Source organism: Melanerpes formicivorus, unplaced genomic scaffold, assembly GCF_026170545.1.
Source record: "Melanerpes formicivorus ecotype bairdi unplaced genomic scaffold, bMelFor1.0.p_v2 SCAF_1, whole genome shotgun sequence".
Taxonomy (NCBI): Eukaryota; Metazoa; Chordata; class Aves; order Piciformes; family Picidae; genus Melanerpes; species Melanerpes formicivorus.
In genome coordinates this window covers 38,651,785-38,671,897 of record NW_027142353.1, presented here as the reverse complement: position 1 = coordinate 38,671,897, position 20,113 = coordinate 38,651,785, and the positions used below count along the sequence as shown (strand labels likewise).

At 37.6% G+C, this 20,113-nt stretch overlaps 1 protein-coding gene across 5 annotated transcripts in view; it reads left to right on the top strand.

Annotated features, from left to right (window-relative positions):
- Nucleotides 1-20,113, top strand: part of UBE3A (ubiquitin protein ligase E3A) — a 55,830-nt gene that overhangs the window by 17,350 nt on the left and 18,367 nt on the right. For 2 of the 5 annotated variants that reach the window (XM_068140498.1, XM_068140488.1), the window contains 5 exons: nucleotides 272-418; nucleotides 978-1,094; nucleotides 4,053-4,097; nucleotides 13,159-13,469; nucleotides 17,314-18,572. In XM_068140498.1, the coding sequence (XP_067996599.1) occupies nucleotides 1,075-1,094; nucleotides 4,053-4,097; nucleotides 13,159-13,469; nucleotides 17,314-18,572 (1,635 nt within the window). In that variant the 5' untranslated portion in view covers nucleotides 272-418; nucleotides 978-1,074. Of the gene's footprint in view, nucleotides 1-271; nucleotides 419-977; nucleotides 1,095-1,685; nucleotides 1,764-4,052; nucleotides 4,098-13,158; nucleotides 13,470-17,313; nucleotides 18,573-20,113 lie in introns of all 5 variants that reach the window. The other 3 variants (XM_068140503.1, XM_068140495.1, XM_068140511.1) reach the window with 2 other exon arrangements.

The following is a 20,113-nucleotide window of genomic DNA, read 5'->3' as shown; positions in this document are numbered from 1 at the left end:
GCAGTAGTACAGGGTTTTATTTTCTAAATACAATAATTACATTTCCATTTTAATCAAAACTGTTTAACAAAGTGAATAATGCAGTTCACGATCTGACTATCAGAGGCCTCTTTTCTTTGCAGGCTTTGTCAAGTGTACCTAGGAGCTTGGGTGGGAGAAAGAATGGGATGAATTGAGTGTTGAGTTTTGTGTTTGGAAATACTTTTATCAGTTAATTTTAGTTTAGATTAGATAACAGCAGTAGGTAAGATACTAACTGGTTCCTTTTCAGCCATGGCAGTAATCAGCTGGGGTGGTCCCAGGGCACTCTGGGCAGGAGTATTGCTGAGTGATCATTGGCTGCCACCTGCGTGACAAAGTAAAGGACCAACCCTTCAGTTTATACCGGTGGAGCCAGATCACAGGAAACAATTGACAGGTAAAATACACTTTTGAAAATTTAAGGGAGAGGAGAGTACATGTGGCATAAATGGAGGAAAGAGCCTAAAAGTCTGGCTGCAGATAGCAAAAGTTGCTCCTCTAAAACTTGCATAGCTTTAGCTTGCTTAGTTTTGAGGAGAGGCACTCAAAAACAAGTTACATGTTGGTCCCTAGCAACACAAAGCCTTGCTAGGAATCATCATTAATTGAGTTGTAGCAGGGAAAAAAATAATGGAATTATATTGTAGAACTTATGGTTCGTATTTGTGTACATGCTTCCATGTTTTTAAATGCTTGTTGTTTTGATGTCAGGTGCTTTCCACTGGTCTGAGAGATATGGGCTTGGTTTTCAGAGAGGCTAAAAATAAGCTGGTGAATTTTCAAGTTCACCAGTTGAGTGTACTGCCATTAAATTAACTAATCTTTTTGTGCAATAGGTCTTAATCTCACAGATAAAACAATGCTTAGCATCAATACTTTTGTTCTTTGTTGTTTTTAGTGGACTGGCTGAAAATAATTTGGAAGGACTTTTAACTAAATTATTTTTACTTATTTAGACTTGTTAAGCTTATGCTTAGCCCAGCGTGATCCAGGACTGGTGTGACAACTTGTTTTTAATCAGTGACGCAATTGTGATCACCCTGATGTCACCGAATGGCCACAGCTTGTAAAAGGTAAGCATGAGGTGTATTGTGTTGTTTCTCAGGAAATATGTAATTCAGTCTTATTTTTAAAGGTATTTCAGTAGTATTAAGGTATATTAATATAAGTCAGCTGGCAAATTGACTTACCCTCTTGCTTAGAATTATTTCAAAACTCATTTAGCTGTTCCCTGCCTGCTTTATAGAATGAGCACTGTGATGCTCTGTGTATCACTCCTGAAAGTGATACCATCATTAAAAGTCACTTGTGGTTTTTACTGTCATACTGAAATTCTGTATAAATTGCTTAGCATACTTGTTTAAGCAACTTGTTCATTTTTCTTAAGTATTTGTCCAGGAGGCTTGTTGATGTTAAAAGCTGTAGGCTTGCATGCTTTTACTCTTCTCTTCTAGGGAGGTGCAGTGCAGGTAAAAGTAGTGGCTTGCAGATTGGAGTTGTTCCCTGTGTTACAGAAAGTGAGCTACAATTTGAATTTGCTAGCTCATACTGCAGTATTCAGATTAGGTGGTGTCTTGTGATCAGTATCTACAATCTAATTCAGAGCTGAAATTTATAACAGCATTTGCTTTGAGATTTTTTTCTGAACAGAACTCTTGTTTCAGATTTTAAGCATGGTGAAAGGATGCCTTGCCATACTATATAGTTTTTCAGTACTGTTGCCTGATCAGAGGAATAACAAGGTATCTTGTTTGTAAACAATTTGATATTGCAGAATAAATAGCTTCTCAATACACAGCTAGGATTCCTGTAATTAGTTTGATCTTCCACATTGTTTAAATCAGTACTGAAAGCTCATTTTATTTGGTGCTTATATTGTAGATTGAAGCCTTTAAAATCTGTTTAAGTGCATTAATAGTTCTGTAAATCATAATCTGCTCATGTTACAGAAAATATGGTTTTGCAGAATAGCATGTGCTGAACTGCACTGTCTGAAAGCCTAGATAAAAATCACACATAAGAATAGGAAAAGATTTTTTGGACATACTGATGGCTGCATTTACATGCCTGTACTGCAGATTAATAGGATACCTTTTTACATGCAAAATTTGGATGCCGATCTCTTTCTATAATTTTTCATGCTGCTATGTATTTTAAAGGGTCAAAGTGATTAATACTCTTACAATACTTACTACCACTGTTTAGTTCATATTTTTTTCTAGCAACTTTAAGCACTAATGGGGTGGGGAGAAAATAAAACTGTCTTTTCTCTCTGCTAAGTATTTAATGACTTGGTTTGGTCACTGGAGTTGAAGGGAAATTGTTTTGCTTGTGAGCATTTTTCTTGTCAGCTGAATTCTGAACATCATTGAGTAAGAGGAATATAGTTTGGATGGAACAAATAGAGATTAAAATTTGCAACTTGGCAATTTTTGTTATTTTCCAACTAGAGGATATTTCATTTTGAGTATGAGTGTAGTGTTTGTTTGGATACTACATTCAGAATTCCATCCCTAGTGTCATTTGACTTACAACTTTCATGAAATATAAGCAAAGAAATTCATGTGTTCTGCATCAGCTGTCACAGCACAGCCTGTCCAGCTAGCCTAGGAAGGTTAAACTGTTTGCAAGAAATGCTTTCTAGGCACTGGCTCTATTAAAATAGCTTTGGTAAAATCCAGAAGGTTAAGATCTGGTTTGTCACTACAGGAACTAAGATTGTAATAGAGTTCTGAGAACAGTCCAGGCCTTAACAGGAGACACCATGTTGTAAGGTAGCACAATGAAGCAGTAGAAAAAGAGGAAATGTACCTGGCTGCAAGTGGAGACTTCCAGTAGGGTTTCGAATAGTATAGATAGTCATATAGTAAGGAGAGAAATTTTGGAAAGCGCATTCCTATAAACAAGAACTTTCCCAGTAAAGCTATGACCAAGCCTGCTTAGCTGTGCTAACTGAAGTCCCCTAATAGCAAATTGTTGAAACCTACAAAGTGAGTTCTATTTGCAGATTTTAGCTCTCATTTCAGAAAGTTCTGACATGAAAAATTCTATTTCGCTCATGTAACTACAGAATTTCACTGTAGTGGCTGTGCTCTATTTCTGCTCCTTATGCAATATATCCAGTGTGGTCAACTGTACCAAAACCTATAGCCAAGTGAAAATTGAATAAGGTGCTTCAGGGTGTAATTTTAAGGCAGCTTAAGGGGATTAAAGTCAAAACTGATGCATATGTACTCCCTTGTCTCCTGGCTCATCAGCTACACACTCATGTAGATGAAAACTCCTGGGCAGGAGGGAAAAATCCATTCTAAAAATAATAAACTAAATGTTAACTTCTTGAATCATTAAGATGGAAATAAGAAGGAGCAAAACAGCTATGATGTAGCCTACGTAAGTTAATATGCATCTGCACCCCTTAAGAGTCAAGGTAGTTGGCAAGCTGAACACAGGTGCTGCTTGTATGTCCAAAAATGCCAGGCAGTAACACTTTCTGAATATTACTGGCTGACCTGTTAGCTGGAAGGAAAAAACAGAAAGCTGCCTGTGAGATTATGTCCATAAATTCAAGTAAAGACAGACATGAAATTTCCTTTGAGATTCTGTTGACACCCACTTCAAAGCTGCTGCTTCGTAAGAGTCCAGCTGTGGAGAGAATCTGTTTGTAACAGCTAATCACTGATAAACTGAGTATACATTTTGGTTGCAGAAATGGTTATGAAAAATTGACCTAGAACTGGTGCACTGTCCAACCTGAATACTGAGGTGCTGCCAGCAGAGCTCTTCTCTAGCAGCTGCTGTTTCATAAGCTGTGGGGGAAAAGTGCTGTCCTTGTTAGAAATTTGGCTTGATTATATTGTCAGGTTTTGTGTTATAAACTGCCTATAACATTTGAAAAAAATACAACATGTAAATGCATGACAGTTGATGTTTTTAGTAGCAATAATGTGTTAACATCATGTTCTGCCTTTCTGAACTCTTCATATAGTAGTGACTTCAATCTTAAGCATTTTTTATTTTAACTGTATTTGCAGATCACCAGGAGAACCACACTCTGAAAACCTTGAAACTAGCCGAATGTAAGTAAAGAAGTGGATGAGTTTGGTGTATTTTGTTTAAATTTTAACATCTGTAACAGTTTTGCACTTGAGGAAAAAAAAAGACAAATGCTGACTAGAATTGTGGAATTAACGTTAGAAAAGTCTGAGTTAGAATTTTGCTATGGAAAAATAGATGTAAGCCTCTGTAGAAATTGTGGTGGTTTTTTTTTTTTGAGGCTAAATGGGTTGAAAGGAAAATTCAGAGGTTTAATTTAATGTGAACCAGTAGATGGTAGCATAATACAGTGTCAAAAATCTCCAGACCTATATTCAGACTTGACAGTAGGGGTGTAATTTCCATCTGCTATTCACTAACATCTTGCATGGGTTTGAAGATACTTCAGTACTAAGGCTCAGTGCTTGCTGCTAATACCTGTTGTGGCTGATAAATTGATGAACTAAAAAAAACAAAAAACAAAACTGACTTAATTTGGCAAATTTATGTACTAGTTACTTCTAGAAGCAGAAAACTAGCTTTCTTTCACTAAACAATACTTGTGTAGCATTTTGCTCACAATTCTGCACCTTCTCTGTCTTCATTAGCCTAGAAGCTAAGAAACTAGAAACAAGATTGTTGTGACAGACTAATGTTTATTTCAAATTCCAAAGTTTCAGGAATGAGTGGGCTCTTTTTTTTTTTTAAGTAAGAAAAGTCATTTGAGACTTCATTCATCTGTGAGTTAGCAAACAGATTCTTCTCTAGTTATTCACACTGCCCTGTCATAGAATTCAAATAGGGGAAATCACCAACTGTTGTTCTGGCTTACAGCACAAGTTTCAAAGTAATAGAGGGAGTGTAGCCCAGTGGTTAGAGTATGTCTGAGGCTTTTAAAGATCTGGATTCTTTTCTGCCGCAAACTACTTCTCTGACCTTAAACTGTCTTCTCCACACCCTCCCTCTGAGTAATCTAGTGTTTTAGCACTGTGGGCTGAATGCCAGTTTCAGGATACGTTGCAGGCGAGGGACATAGTGTGAATTGCTCAAGGATTTCTCTGCTGTAGCTTGCCAAACTGGAGGAGGAGCAAAGCTGAAGTGCGGCCCTCCACATGGGACTGCATGTCTAACCTTGGAAGTGGTGAAAAGGAAACAAGAAATACATTCGCCATGTTGTTTTAGCAGTTCACTTCAGTGAAGTCTTCTCTTGCACTAGCAGGAGTATTTTCTCTAGGACGAAGAACTTGTTTTTTGCTCTTCTATGCCATCTGTTACAGAAATGCTGTCTAGCTGCTTACTTAGGAGTACAAGTTGCAGCAATTCAGATCTGAGAGGTTGTTGGTTGTCACTATGTGGACATCTGTTAAGAGACAGAGGTTGCAGGGCAAAAAACATGCTCTGTTCAGCCCCAGTAGCAGCCCGTGATGCTTTGTATTTTATTGCTTCTGCAGCAAGTTGAGTTCTACTCTTTTGTTTCCCTGACCTAACCACACCAGGCAAATCAAACTGTAGACTGGCTGTAGTCCACTCTGGATATTGTTAGTTGAAAACTGCTTTATACCTATTGCAAGGAAAGATGTGTCCAAAAAAGGCATCTTGACTGGTGTGAAACAAAGACTCAAAATGGACCTATGATAAATCAGAAGGAAAAGGCAGTCCCATTTATCCTGCTAGCAGTCTGAGAATTTTTTTTATATATCACTCTTAAAACAGACACTGAAAAAATAATTTGCAGTAACAAGCTTTTCTGTATAAAAGCCGAATTTAACCTTTTTTCTTTTGCTGCAGAGCTGCTTGTCTGTCTAAAATACATGTAAGCCAGCCAAGTTGTGGAGTTTCACATGTTTGTGTGAATAGTAGTTGTTCAGTATTCATGCATGGTATACTCACAAAACTGAATTTTGTAAAACCAAATCACCGTGCTGTGTGTATCGACCCGTACAGAGAACTACTGCAGTCCTGCTGCATAGTTGCTCTTGCCACAAAGTGGAATGGGAGGCTGAGTAACAGTGTGATCTGCAAGCCTACTGTGTAGCTGAAACAGTTACTATGTTATTTACATGCCTGCAATTCATTAATAAATACAGTGACTTAAGTAAGAATTTTATATGCATAATACACATTTGGTTTTGTCCTGGTTTGCTGATGTAATTGCTTTGTTTCCTTGTTTTGGATTGCAAAGCTTTATACCAAGAGTGTAGTCACATGTGTGAAACACATGTGAATTTAAATTAAATGTAAAAAATACACTGATTCTTTCAAGTTCTTCCATGGCAAAATTCCACTTATCCCAGGCTTTTCAAGTTCTGCCCCTGTGTGATGAGCATCTTGGTGCTAGCTCAGTGAGGAGTCTTTTCTTTCCAGAGCATTCATTCTTGTCTTTGGCTAAGATTGGCAGCATCTCCTGTCTGCTCCTGTCACAGGTCTGCATTAATTTTCGGCTTCAATTAGTATAGCTTTCTTAAGACCTCTTTAGCACTAACTTACATACTTTTTTGTTTTCTTCACTGATAACTTGATTTCTTGTCAATGTGTGTGTTTTGATTCTGTGTCCTGTCACGTATCAAGGCACCAGTTTGGGTATTTTGCACAGGCTTCTGTGCATTAATCTTTCTGTTCTTGAGGATGGAATGCTTTGTAATTTTGAACCCTTTTTTCAAAGTTGTGGAACACACCTTCCCCCCCTATTTAAAATGTTACAGTTGCAGATGATGTATAGCTGTCTCACACTGGAGTGATGGCTGGTTTATCCCTTGAAAGAATGGCAAAGTAAAATGTTACAGATGCTTCAAAATAGGCCAGAAAAACATTACAGTTGTCACACTTTGTATATACAGTAACTCTATAAATATTAGTATCTTTCATGATGCATATATTCAGATTGTATCCTAGTGATTTCTAGACGTACAATGCCTTAGATTTACTTTCTTCATAGCTGGAAACACAGGTGAGTTTGCATGGCATAGGCATGGGATATACTGATCATGCCCTCTACATCAAACCTTGCCACATAGGTATTTTTCTTATTTGCTGCTTGTTTTATTGTCCTTCTTGGAAGGAAATATTTAAGAAATAACTTTGTGTATACCTACTGTGATCTACCTAGGATAGAATTTAAAAAATCTTTTTTGGAGCCTTTTGCAACATATCCTTTAGCTAGGCAGTGATTCCCTTGAGAAAACTTCATCAGTTAATAAGACTACGTTGTCTCTGTTCAAGAATTACTGTTTTCTTGCATTTATCAACTACTTAAGTTACAATTGTCTGTTTAAACTTTGCTTCCTAGAGCAAAAGTGCAGCAAGATAAGTTGATCAATTTTGGAATGATTTGAAAGAAAATGAATTTCAGATTTTTCACTGGAAAGTAAAACTGAACTAATTATATTATAGACCTTGATTCCAGTGAAGCCTGGAGGATGTTGTAAATGTTAGCATTTGAAACTAAAGAGAGAGAGAGCTTTAAGAGGAGCTATTTCTCTCTGGACTTGTCTAATACACAAATGCTGGACTGTTTTTTTTAAACTGGCAATTCAGGTGTTTAAATCTTACTTGCACTTGATTTCTATGTGATCATACTCAACCTTCTAGTACTGTGTTGTGCAGAAAGAAGGCATAGTAAAATAAAAGCCATTGTGGAAGCTTAAGTGTTCTGGAGCTTTTAATAACTTGAAATCATAGTTTTGTGTGTGTTTGTTTTACTTGGCCACTTTTCTTTATGTTGTACAAGGAAAGTGTAAGCTTGAGGTATCTTCTTTGCAGGTCAGTCTTAACTGTTGCAAAGGTCAGCCCTCTTCTTAGATCGGGTTTTTTGTCTGAAATTTGTTTCTTATATCACATTCTCTGTTGAAACATTCTGGTGGTCCATATATAGATAATCTGTAGACATTCTGTGCAGTCTGAGTCAATGTCTTCAAAATAATGTCTGTGTCTTTTGACATCTCACTGCAATGCTGAGATTCATGTCTTTTGTTTGCACTGCTGATCAAACTTGTCTATAAATATCATACTTGACAAATTCAACTTTGTTCAGTAGAGGCAAACAAAGTTTAGTTGTACTTGCTTGATGCCTTTAACCAAGGGAAAGCAACATGGAAGGTGCTAAGGAATTTGTTTTGCTTATTTTTATTTATTTTTTGTTGTCCTGAATGTAAAAGCTAGACTTGAATGATTCCTGCAAGTATGTGGAATTTGTTATTCATTTATTTCCAAGAAAGTCAAAGTTGGTCTAATTGTGGTCTCCAGCAAGTATGAGGTGTTAGACTTCAGGAGTCCTTATGTAAAACAAGATTTGTAGACCTGTTGAATGTTTTGCATGGTTAGAGATGATTATTCTGCAGAAGTGTAACAACTGATAGTTTTGTACTTTGTACTCATTCTTTATTACAAATACAAATGTGTTCAAAGACAGTAAAATGTTTAAAGTTTATAGTCAGTCCTAAACTTGTTACTAAGTTTATTCCAGCAGTAATCTAAGTTATTTTTGCTTTGTAGTTAAATAAATTTATAGGCATTTTAAATGTGGGTTACATTTTTTCGGCCTTTTCAAAAGACACTGATTCTGTGAGGATGTGCATAGTATTTAAAACTAATACCATTTACATATGCTGATTGTTTTTTGTAATTGCCTGATAATTGTTTCCCCATAATCGGTTATTTAATGGCTTCAGACCTCTAATGGTGGTGGGTTTTTTCTGGGTGGTAGAGAATTGAGGATTTTTCCTGAAGTTGCTTAGGTTGAAAAGCCAAGGTGTAATAGATGCTTTATTTATCTCCCAATTTTATGGCTAATTAAATGATGGAGGGATGACATAGGTGACAGACCCTGCATACTGTATTGAGAAGGACAGATAAGAATGAGAGTATGTCTATGGAAGGACACTACCTCTGTGGAGTTTTGGAGCTAATTACCTGGAGAGCAAAAGGTGGTAGTGAAGGGTGCTTTTGTAATAAAAGGTGCTTTTCTAATAGGTATGTAGCAAGGTAATTTGTTTGTGAGACAAGATTGAGATACGTGCTGACCACATTCTTGATCTCCTCTCTGTCTCCATTCTTCCATAAAGCCAGGACAACTCTTCTATTCTGAGGTTCACCCTTCCTGATGAAGTGCCATGCCTGACTTTGCTTTGCCAGCACTTAATGTTCCCCCAAGGCACAGTGGATCTAGAATACATGGTGGGGAGGGCAGGTCCTTTGGGTGAAGCCAGTATGGGCCAATGGGACTCACAGTCTGAACTCCAGCTATTGGTGCTCTGGGTGGAGTGTTTGGCATACAAGACATTGCAAATGGGTCTGTGTGGGCCATGCTTTTACTGGAAGCTTGTCTTCTAGCACTGCTGTTCTTACTGTAACTGAACAGAACCCAGAAACCAATGTGCAAAGTTTGAAACTGAAACTCAGAAAGCGGTATTTAACTTCACAAAGATGTCCATCTGTAACTGGTGCTTCTTTTCATAAGTTGTTGATCTTCTGGTGGTTGTATTTCTAAAGTATAATAGAAGTGTTGCAGGTGTAGATAGAAGTCACAAATACCTGATTCTGATCTCTTCCTATCCCAAATACAAATTTTTCTCTAGTTTCTATGAACGTCAGTGGTTTTGTTGGATTTTCTTTTCATTAAGAAAGAAAATAGCTTATGACCATTTGAGCACTTCTGAATTCCTTGTGCTTCCATTAAGAGATTGTTGTAATTTTCCACTTACTAAAACTGCCCATCTTGTGAGAGTTCTGTGTAGAAATGATATAGAAGTTTTGTCCCAAGTGGAAACCATTCAGAAATAATACATAATTTCATACTGATAATAAAGTAAGAAAACTTTGTGTGTATTTATAAAATTTAGGTAAGCTTAAATCAAAACCGATGCATTTATGCAGATAACTTCACTTTAGTCAAGTTTTGAAACTTAGATGAAAAATCTTTGCTTTTGGGTGAACTTCTAAAGAATTATATGCTTCATTTTTCTCTAAAACTTCTTAAATGTTTAAACTTTTTTGGTCACAAAAGTTTCCTTTTATGTAGGATTTTCCTGTATTTAGTTCAAGGTATTCAAGAAACACAAATTAGGTGCTGGAACATAGGAACTTCTGAACAAGTACACACAGTCCCTTGTTACACAGGTTTTAGACAGTCCAAAATTGCTTGATGGCCCAAAATGTGGCCCAGTGAGCTTTGCCTGCATATGTAGAAAGGCAGAGGCTCAGTGATACACATTCCCAGTGATACTCCACTTTTGGAAGTGTTAAAATTACAAAGGCAAAGTAACAGTTAAAGAACAATTAAAAAGCCTGAAGACTTACTCTTTGCAATTACCACAAAGTCAGTGAACATGTGCAGCAAACAAGTCACTGAGTTTACAAAAGGAACACTGAATCCCTGTGTAAGCAGTTACACGGAGCTGCAGTTTTCACAGTATAGCCTGAGCGAAGAATAGAGGAGAGTTTTGTGTTCCCTCGCCTGATAAACCAATTTTAATGCCTCAGGTTAAGAACTTAAGTTTTCTGCCAGGGAATGTAAAAAGAGATCAAATTTTCACTTCTGGTAAATGTAGAAGATAGGCGGCTACTTTTTTATTCTGATAATGTAAGGAAACGTGGCCTGTTTCCACTAGGCAATGACTGTCACTCCTCAAGTACCCAATGAGAATACAGTATAGAATACCTTCATTGTTCTGTAAAATCACACACTGGCTTGCTTAGACTGCATTCTCTGTAAGTGCTTTTATGGGTGGGTGTCAGTAAGGGTAAGCCTTGTGGGAAGGCTCACTAAATTCTGTTCTACCTTCGTAGGTCTGTATCCTTACTTTGTCTTGAATTTTTTTTTTTTCCACCCTTTTGCTCACCTGAGGCCATGTCAGAAGTCTGTGGAACAGCTGCTAGGGAGAGGTAGGGGTGGGGGGAAATTTTGATACTACTCTGTTCTGGTACTGTTGCACACTGTCATGGTTACTTCCATAGTTGATTTAAAATAAAATTTTAAAGTCAAACTTTCAGTTGAACCTTCTGTGTCTAATAGAATCTCACACAACTTCAGTCACTGAGTCTGAGGCCATGAGTCAAACTGAAGGTTGTACAAACAGTATTACTGTAGGCATAGCACAGTTTGAGAAGTAATTTGTAGTTGAATATTGGACACAAATACCCAAGTCCCTCAGACATTAATGGGGATAAATCTAAGCTTAGTTTTGTCTCCTGGCATCTTGGAAATGACCTGACTAAAGTCCTGTGTTGTTACTATATCCTTTTTTATACACTGAAATAACTTCATACAAATGAGGTGGTGTGTAAGCTAGAAGGACATGCATTCCTCTGAGACTAACAATTTCTTCAGCTTGAAAATACAAGTTCTCTCTACTTAGGGAGCTGGTCAGCTTTCCATGACATATTTATTGTAAGTGAGAACTCTAGCTGTGTTAGGTAAATAATTACACACCTGTATCCTTAATATATACTCAGAACAGCTGTGTGAAATAATCCATGTAATACTTGCAGCTGTATTATGTAAGTCAGAAAACTATGGGTGGAAAAAATTGTGATCTACATGTCGACTGCAATGCAGAAATAAGGAAAACATGATAAGGGAGAATAAAGATAGAAGGATGTGTATATGAACTAACAGCCATATTGTGTGCACTGTGGAAAAGCTGGTCAGTAAGACAGAAGGATGAAAATGAAAGGAACAGTGAGTTTCAACTTAAGATACAAAGAGCTTTTGTGAAGGCATCAAGGTAATACATAGAAGAGGTTGCAAGAGGATAAAAGAAGGAGCATACTGGAGAGACAGGTGGGCCATATCTTACATGTAAAAGGTTGATATTGCCTGTTTTCAAATGCCAGTATTTCGCACTCAGTAATTCCACCCCTTCAGATTTAAAGTCAAGAATGAACAAAGCATGAAATCTTGCCATTCAGGAGTAGAAGTCTGTGAAATCATATACTGGCTGAAGCTGTGTTAAACACTTGTTTTAGAGCCCTCTATACTAAAAGCTGAAACGTAAAAGATACATACATGTATGTGGAGAGAGACAAGTTTTCTTAAATCTTTATACAGAACATGGGAAGCAACCTCTCCATTTTTTAATTTGTATTATACAGTATCATTACAATTTGGTAAAAAGCCTGCAGGGTACACCATACCAATGTTTGAAAGGCTTCATAGCTAATATTTTTTCATTAACTCATTTTCTTAAGTGAAGTGAAAGCTTGGGGGTTTCTTTCCAAAATGTGGTCAGCTATAGTCCTCTTGTTGCATGCAGCTTCTGTCCCTGTTACTTGCACCTTTCCAGCAATTTCTTTACCATCTGTATGTTTAAGTCTGTGACTTTGTTAAATTCTTGTGTGTATATGTAGTATTGAACACATTAACTTGTATGGAAACACAGTTGTAGTTCTTCAAATACATACTTGCCCATGTATGATTGCAGGACAAAGTCGAGATTTTTTTTGAGAACCGTACACCTTTCTAAGCTGAGGAGAGAGATATTCAGCCTTGTGCTCATCCATAATGATTTTGTCATCAGTTTAACTAACTAACATTTTCCATATGGACTTAAATAGACTAATTCTGCTAAGTTATCTGGAATCTTGTTCAAAAATCGTTTTTCTTAAAAAGGTGTGATGTTGATGGTATTACTAAATAAATGCCTGTATTGTTTGCATTTCATGCTTCCTCCCTGTCACTGGTGACCATACCTCAATACTATTCATCAGCCTCAATCACCTGTAGGAGATCCAGTTCTGTTTTACTTGCAGCCTTGTTTTGTATCTAAATTGCTCCTTTTTTTTCAGTGACAATTAGGATTGTTCAGAACTGAAGAATGTTGTGACCCCTGTAACAGTAGAATGTAAAGCTGTCCATAAACAGGATTTACCTTTCATTTACACAGGACTTACAAATTGAAATTTTATGTTAGAAGTATTTGCATTAGTCAAGATGAGAATCCTGCATTGGAAAAAAACTCAGAAATCTCCAAAAAACCCTCTGTCCTCTCTGACACACAAATCTTGTGTTTCAGGGCCTGACTAATCTCTGCGTTGCTGATGCTTTTGAATGAGCTTTGTATGTGGAAGCTCTACTAATCCCTGTACTTACTGTTTGAATGTTTGCTACAGGAAGCGAGCAGCTGCAAAGCATCTAATAGAGCGCTACTACCATCAGTTAACTGAGGGCTGTGGAAATGAAGCCTGCACGAATGAATTTTGTGCTTCCTGTCCAACTTTTCTCCGTATGGATAACAATGCAGCAGCCATTAAGGCCCTCGAGCTTTATAAGATTAATGCAAAACTCTGTGATCCTCATCCCTCCAAGAAAGGAACAAGCTCAGCTTACCTAGAAAACAATTCCAAAGGTGCCCATAACAATTCCTGCACTGACAGAAAAATGAACAAGAAGGAGTTGCAAGGCCCAAGAGATGATTTTAAAGGTAAGATATTTTCAGATTTCCCTAAAATAAAATGTTTAATATGCATGGGTATAAGCCTACAGAATTCACTGTGCTGGTGTTCTGCTGAGTGAGGTTGAGTTCTGACTGCGTAAGTAAAATACGATAGGCAATCAAACATTTTACTATAGATTTTGAAAAATGGCTGGTTTAATGCTGCATACTGATTCCAAACCTGGATCTTCGTCACATGTCCGTTAAAATCTGTGTGCATTTATTGCTTTCTGAGATTACTGGCTTTGCAAATAAGGACAGGTTGTTTTAAGTGCTTTTGTATGACTGCTTTCATTTCAATAGTTTAGCTTTTCTGTAGTTAACAAGTTACAAAAGTTATAGTTCAACTAATGCCAGATTCTGTTAAGCTTAAAAAATGATACAGTGGATGATACATGTTGTTAGGCAATGCTTCTACTAAACTAAAAATAAGCAAAGTGATTTCTAAGGCAGTGTACAAAAATGTAACACTGGGTCTTTGAAAAGCTAGAAAAGTTAAAGAACTCTCTAGAATAGTAGACACAAACTACATGAAAAACTTTAGTTGTTGGCAAAACCTGCGGTAGAAATGGAAATCACATGCAAAATAAAGCCCTTGATCTTTGAGCAGACCATTTTTTAAGTATCATTTCAGTGACTGGTGTGAACACAGTTCAGATTCATTCATTTCAGCTAAAGAAAGTGTAACTATTAATAGCAAAGAATTAAAGTCCTACAGAATCAGCAATAAAACATAACTGTGTTATAAGGGACCGAAGATGTTCCAGTCAATCAGTGTCAGTTTTTCCTTTATCTGATGTAAGGATGAATTTGTCCACAAATTGTTTGTGATCTGAGTAAGCAAAGAGACAAACGTTATGGAAGGAAAAGAGGAGTCAGTGTAATGTGGGAAGGGCAAGAGGCACATTAGATCTATTTTGTGATTTGGTTTTGATTATATAAATGGAGGGGTGCCCATACAGAATTCTCCTCCTCTCTGGCCCTGTAATAATTTCTGCCCAGCTAAGATACCTAGGAGTCTTCTCAAGCTATCTCCAGTTGGCCAGAGACAGTCTTTTTAAAGTAGCAACTTGGATTTCATCTGTTGCAGTGTCACAAGTATTGACCTGTCTTTGTGGCTGTAAGGACAGAGAGCATTTATGTGTTCTTAAAGCTCACCTGGTATTGTTACCTTTTGGAATTGAACAAAGTCTAAAGAATCTAGCATGACAAGGTTTTTATAAGGTCCATCTGCAGAAACAATTACTGGAAAAACTTCAGTTAAAGCCAAGGAAAAAGATGTGCAGCTTGCTTTTGTGCTTGGCGTAGGATTGCAAGGACTAAATAAATGGGAAGAAATGTCCTTCAGAGAGTTATTTCAATTTCTGCTTTGTAGTGCTAAGTCCTTAGAGTATTTATTACCTTTTGGGAAAACCATCTCTGGAGAACATTGTCAGGATCTCAATAAACTCTTATGGCAGTCCAAGGAAGAGGAAGGAAATAGATTAACTGCAAATATATAGAAAGCATGGGTTACAGATGTAGTCACATAGAGAACACTATTTCAAAATCAGTGTAATAATTACCTGGAAAGCTATTTTCAACTTTGGTCACCAAAGCATTAAATTGGAAACAGAGAAGGTCATTGAACACACAGTAAGCACACAATCATAAGAAAATTTCCGTGAGAGAGAAAATAATAAATTTGCTAATTGGGGAGTGTGGTGTTGGCAATATATAGATCACATGCGGTCTTTTTCACTGTCAGGGATCACTGCTAAAGCTTGACTTCGTGTACAGATTTATCGTGGTGTATTATGGAGAACAGGGTATGAGAGGAGGTAAGCTGACTTCACTGGATCACTGAATTGCAGAAGAAAGAATGAGAGGAGAAGGCATGTTAAAGCTCACATCTTCACACACAAGTCAACTAAAATTGACTTCAGTTAGAAGAAAGCTTCACTTACAGTTTTCTCCAGCTGTTCTCAGAGTTACAAAGTGAAAATAAGACAGACCCTTATGGCAGTTCAGTTAGAGGGTGGTCACAGGATATGATTTAAAACTTGGGAAACTGCCAATAGTGATAGCAGAATCTGAACTGGAAATAGCACATGGTTGGTTCCTTAAATACTAAAAAGTTTTAAATTGACTGGGGAATTCCTGTTCAAGTACAGAAATCTGAAATGCATCACATTGCTAAATTGTCAACTGTTGCTCATAATCTCTGTGCTATGAGTATCCACTGACATACTGAGTCAGTGAACTTGAGGCTGTGGTCCTCATTTTGAGGAGCTATGGCCTGGAATGGCATCTGTGTCAGCAGTTAAATTTCTTCTAGTCAAGTCTGTTTCTTCAGCATGTGCTGAAGCAGATAAAAATAAATGTCGCACTAAGCTTGAATCCTTTCATAATATTTTCAGTGATGTTGCTTTTAAACAGGATGAGTTTTAGTTTTGAAGAATTTTCACTGTTCTCTGATTGGAAGTCAATCTCAGTAGCATGACATAAGCTTAATCCTTACTGTGCTATACTGGCCCTAAGAATGGCTTGAGCCTCTGTATAAATCAATAGGTTGTCTCTTTGCATCATTTTGGTTATATTTTTAATTTAATGACTGGAATGAATGTTGGCATAATCAATTGCATTTCAAAATACTTAAAATTGTCCTTATTAAGATTACCTCTTCAGACAGAGGTGTTTAATTACTCTAGCATAGTTAGTGAATACATGGTTAGTGATGAGTATTTTAGGTCTCTAGAGATGTTATTAAACAGGTTTCACTGTAGTTCTGAATTGTCAGTTCAGAAGGATCTGCTTAAACTAGAACATCTTTTTAGGGTCTGATCATGTGGTAATCCTACTCTAAATCATCACCTGATTTAAAAGCATATGTGGGTTCTGTTTGAGAAGTAGCATAGAAAGGTATAGACCATGTGTTTGTCTTCTCTTTTCTAAAGAGAGGAAAATTTCAAGTGGACCACCAAATGATTTATTTATGTCAGGTTTGAGGAGAAGGGGAAACAGAAGGGTATTTGGAGGCCATGCAGATGTGCTAACAAATCTGTTAATTCCAGTATTGTGTGAATAAGTATACTGAAGTTTTTTGTTCCAGTGAGGTCTAACGTACAAAGAGCTCAACCACATACCCAATTGTGTAATTTAGAACAGGTTGGAAAAGACTCTTGAAATCATCCAATCCAATCTATCATCCAACATCCAACACCACCTAATCAACTAAACCATGGCACCAAGCACCCCATCCAGTCTCTTAAACATCTGCAGTGATGGTGACTGCACCACCATCCTGGGCAGCCCATTCCAATGGCCAATCACTCTTTCTATGAAGAACTTCTTCCTAACATCCACCCTAAGCCTCTCCCGGCACAGCTTGAGCCTGTGTCCTATTTAGAAGGCACCAAATTTCTGAGCACATACTTGGTTTGGAGGGAGGATTTCCAGGTATTGGTTTAGAATAAAAACAGTTGGAGAAAACATTAGGGGATAAAAAAAATCTCATATTCATTCTAATGTAAAAAAAAATTACTGAATCTTTTCTTGAAGTTCTGTTTTTAAGGGATAATGTATGAAGTCCATGCACATGTGCTGTTTGAAGAAAGAGGTTGATACAGTTTAGTTTGTGTAGAGTTGCACATCTACCAGAAGACTGTATTGTCACTCTTGCTCATTATTTTAAAGTTTAAACATGCCAATGAAATTATGAAGTATCTGCCTTCAATTTACCCAACACTGATGTTGTTTCCAGTCTCAAGATTTCTTGAGTAGAGCCAATTGGTGGTAGTTTATATTTTAAAATATTTTTTGTAATAAAATGAATACTTTCATCTTTTTATAGATGTGACTTTTCTAACAGAAGACAAAATATATGAAATCCTTGAACTATGTCGGGAGAAAGAGGATTATTCCCCTTTAATCCGGGTGATTGGGAGAGTGTTTTCTAGTGCTGAAGCGTTGGTACAGAGTTTCCGAAAAGCCAAGCAGCACACCAAGGAGGAGCTCAAGTCTCTTCAAGGAAAGGATGAAGACAAAGATGAAGATGAGAAGGAAAAGGCTGCCTGCTCGGCTGCTGCTATGGAAGAAGATTCAGGTGCGTCGTCGTCATCATCATCATCAAGAATAGGTGATAATACACAGGGAGACAATAACCTGCAAAAACTAGGCCCAGATGAAGTGTCTGTAGATATTGAAGCAGTCAGACGGGTCTATGATAGATTACTTTCTAATGAAAAAATAGAAACTGCCTTTTTAAATGCACTTGTGTACTTGTCACCTAATGTGGAATGTGACTTGACTTACCATAATGTGTACTCTCGGGATCCTAACTATCTGAATTTGTTTATTATTGTTATGGAGAATGGCAATCTTCATAGCCCAGAATATCTGGAAATGGCTCTGCCATTGTTTTGCAAAGCAATGAGCAAACTACCCCTTGCAGCTCAAGCAAAACTGGTCAGATTGTGGTCTAAATACAGAGCAGACCAAATTCGGAGAATGATGGAAACATTTCAGCAGCTTATTACTTACAAAGTCATAAGCAATGAGTTCAATAGTCGGAACCTAGTGAACGATGATGATGCTGTTGTTGCTGCTTCAAAGTGCTTGAAAATGGTTTACTATGCAAATGTAGTAGGAGGGGATGTGGATACAGATCACAATGAAGAGGAAGATGAAGAACCCATCCCCGAATCAAGTGAACTAACTCTTCAAGAGCTGTTGGGTGAGGAGAGAAGAAATAAAAAGGGTCCTCGAGTGGACCCACTGGAAACTGAGCTTGGTGTTAAAACTATAGATTGCAGAAAACCACTCATCCCTTTTGAAGAATTTATTAATGAACCACTGAACGATGTTCTAGAAATGGACAAAGACTATACTTTCTTCAAAGTAGAAACAGAAAATAAATTCTCTTTTATGACCTGTCCCTTCATATTGAATGCTGTTACCAAGAACCTGGGGTTGTATTACGACAACAGAATCCGGATGTACAGTGAAAGACGCATAACTGTGCTCTACAGCTTAGTTCAAGGACAGCAACTCAACCCATATTTGAGACTCAAAGTGAGACGTGATCACATCATAGATGATGCGCTCGTGCGGGTAAGTCATGGGGCTTAAATTTGTTGGTGCAAGCTATAGTAGGTGTTGACTACTTTTTTTGGAGTAGTGGGCTTTGACTGAAAACGACTGTGTGAGTGGAGAGTTGTATGTACTAGGTTTCCTCTAGAAGAAACTCGGCTTCACTGAGTTTGAATTCTAAGTGTGTTACTGGATATTTGTTTATCAAACAGAACCACTTCTACTCAGAGTGATTGCAGACTGAGATGTTTAAAAGTTCTTATTAACAGATGCTGTTTCTGTGCTGTTGCAGCTTTTAATGTTGAGAGTTAGCAGTACTTGGTCATCTGGGCTGTCTTGGATCATCTTCTGATAGTAAGGTTTTTCATATGGAAGATGGACTTAAAACCTTTCACTTGTGCAGTCTTCTTGTGGACTGCCCTTCTGAGGGCCTGCACAATAAGCAGAACTTCTCACTTTTATAAGCGTTGTTGCAATTTGGTGCAAATACCAATGACTGAGGAATGCAAAGACAGACCAGTTAATACCCAAGAACTGAGAGAGCAGCTTGTTTCTGAATATGCTGGCTTCTTAAAGTAAAACTGAAAGCCATTTGCTCAATTTTGAAAGATTAAACAGAATGCAAACTACAAAGAATGGTTCTCAGTAAACTTTCTGTAAGCATGTCCTTTAATTTTTTGCTTAATGCTGTTCTTTTTCAGCAGTTTATTTTTCTATGTTCTTACTAAAGTGAAATAATGTTTGTAAAATTTGAAGTTTAACCATGACACACTTGAGGTGTGGCCTGACCAGTGCTGAGTACAGGGGCACAATGACTTCCCTGCTCCTGCTGGCTACACTGTTCCTGATGCAGGCCAGGATGCCGTTGGCCGCCTTGGCCACCTGGGCACACTGCTGGATCATGTTCAGCCTACTATCAACCAGTACCCCCAGGTCCCTTTCTGTTTGGCTGCTCTCCAGCCACTCCAACCAAAGTGAGGGGCAAAATCAAGTTGGTGCAGCTGCTGTATCACAACAGGGCCACAACAGTCATCACTGTGTGTGCATGTGGTCTGTTGGACATTCAGGTAATTCATATCAGATTAAGCACAAATATGCCAACTTAAATTTTGGCACCTTTGCAGAAGTCCTTACAAACAGCCTAGCAGTCTAAGAGTACATGCCAAGGCAGTTGTCATGGATCCTCTTACAGCTGTTAATGTCAAAACCCCAGAGAGTAAAAATGTTAAACTGTTTCTCTTGGGATAGAAAATAAAGGAAAAAGATAAAGTTGTTCTAAATTCAAGCTGTGCCTACGACTTCATACAGATGGAACAATGTGGCTGTTCTCAGATGATGAGGACTTACACATTTATCAACACAACTTTCTCTGTAGTGGGTACAGAACTCACCTGCTCACTATTGGTATGTTTAATCTGATTATATGAAGTAACAGTGCTCCAGGAAGAGATTTTAAATATTCCTGAGGAAGTGTTAGGAGGTAAGGAATTAATGGAATAATGCAGTGTTGCTGTTTACTATTGTGTGCCTAAGTCTCTCATTTGATTGTTCTCGCTTTAGTA